Source organism: Bactrocera latifrons, unplaced genomic scaffold, assembly GCF_001853355.1.
Source record: "Bactrocera latifrons isolate USDA-ARS-PBARC rearing strain unplaced genomic scaffold, ASM185335v1 scaffold_307, whole genome shotgun sequence".
In the NCBI taxonomy this organism is placed as follows: Eukaryota; Metazoa; Arthropoda; class Insecta; order Diptera; family Tephritidae; genus Bactrocera; species Bactrocera latifrons.
In genome coordinates, this window is record NW_017536708.1 from 277,133 (window position 1) to 278,681 (window position 1,549).

General features: G+C 35.4%; 1 protein-coding gene across 1 annotated transcript in view; it reads right to left on the reverse strand.

Moving 5' to 3' along the window:
* The window catches only part of LOC108970683, an 11,868-nt gene extending 11,406 nt beyond the window's left edge, over positions 1–462 (reverse strand). The window contains exon 1 of the mRNA XM_018936205.1: positions 265–462. Coding sequence (XP_018791750.1) covers positions 265–462 — 198 coding nt within the window. The remainder of the gene's footprint in view (positions 1–264) is intronic.
* Positions 463–1,549: the final 1,087 nt, after the last annotated feature.

Genomic DNA, 1,549 nt, shown 5'->3' on the forward strand with positions numbered 1-1,549 from the left:
GTTCCCTAGGTTCTGTGACATCATTGTAATATCCGGGATAGGATATCTATCTGAAACGGTGACTTTATTCAGTTTCTGAAAGTATATTACCATTCTTCTTTTTGCCTTTCCCGCCTCATCGGTTCCTTTCTTTGAGACTGTCCAAATGGGGGAATTATATGGGCTTTTGATAGGCCGTGTTATTTTATTTTTTTATAATTTATTAATTTCCTCTTCTACGAATCGTCTATCAGTTTGTGGATAGGGATATTGTCTTACTCATACCGGTTCGTTTGTTTCTGTCCGAATTTCTGCTTCTATGGTTGTARCATATGGTAATAGTTCATTATTATGATTATTTTGCATTAGATTTTTAATCTCCTCTTCATATTCTTGTTCTMCTACAGTGTAGTTTAGATTAACTGATTCTGTTATTTGGGAGAAGCTAATGGAGTAGTCGAAAATATTGATATCTGCTCGCATTTGTTTTAATCCTTTAATGACTATTATGAAATCATAATCCTTGAGTTTATCTCACTCCAAGAATTCCATATCAAACCCTAATAGATTGACCTCTTTTTTATGGGTAATTATTGATTTCCCATGCGTAGTTTTTGTGTTTAACTSTTTGGATAATTTAATTTTCCTAGTATATGGATACTTAGTACTTACATAATTTTCTTCAGATCCTGTGTMTATTAATAAATATACTGGATTGCCATCCGGTGATGTCCTTTGGAGTGTGGGCAACTCATTCCTTATTATAAAAAATTTTTCTGACGGCTGTGTTCACTAGTTGACTGTTCATTGTAGAGSGAATCATTATCGTGCTCGTCTCTGTTGATTTGGTTGAGTTTCCTGTCTTTCAATTGTGGTTGCTGGTTAAATGAATTTTCTCGATCTTGTTTCCTGAAATTGTTTATGAAATTTCGGAAAGGATTGAAGCATTGTCCTTGCTGTTGGAGTTGTTGAGCTTGCTGGCCGTTGTTTGTTGTTGCTTGTTGGTGTTGTGTAGGTCGTCTGTATTGGAAAGAMRAGTCTACATCCATCGGCTMTATTGTTTGTACTTTCCTGGGCTGGTTGAACGGCTGTTGTTGAACATATGGATTTTTTGTAGGTTGATGAATCCTTGGTGAGTACTCTAGGAACTGGTACATCGCATCGTGTTGCATAGTATGCATAGCGTGCTATGACGTATGCTTCCACTATGTTCTTACATCCTCTGGAGTGTAGAGCATTCTTTGTTGCTATTCTTCTGAGTCCTGCTATAAATGTGCGAACTGCTTTAAATTGCACTTCTGTGGTTATAGCTCGTGCCACTTCCTCATTTTAAGGAGACATTTCAATTTTAAACAGGATCAAATTAAATGCTTGTTTGATTTGATCATTGTACATAGTGAGAGATGAGTTATTTTRCTTTATTCTCATCATTTCTGTCATCGAAGTTTAGTTTGGTATTATTATTTATCAGTACTTGTGCGGCTGTTCCAATAATTTTTGACTTTATCATCATGAGTGCTTGGATATATTTATTATGTCCTTCGAAGTTCTTGATACTATCCATTAATTC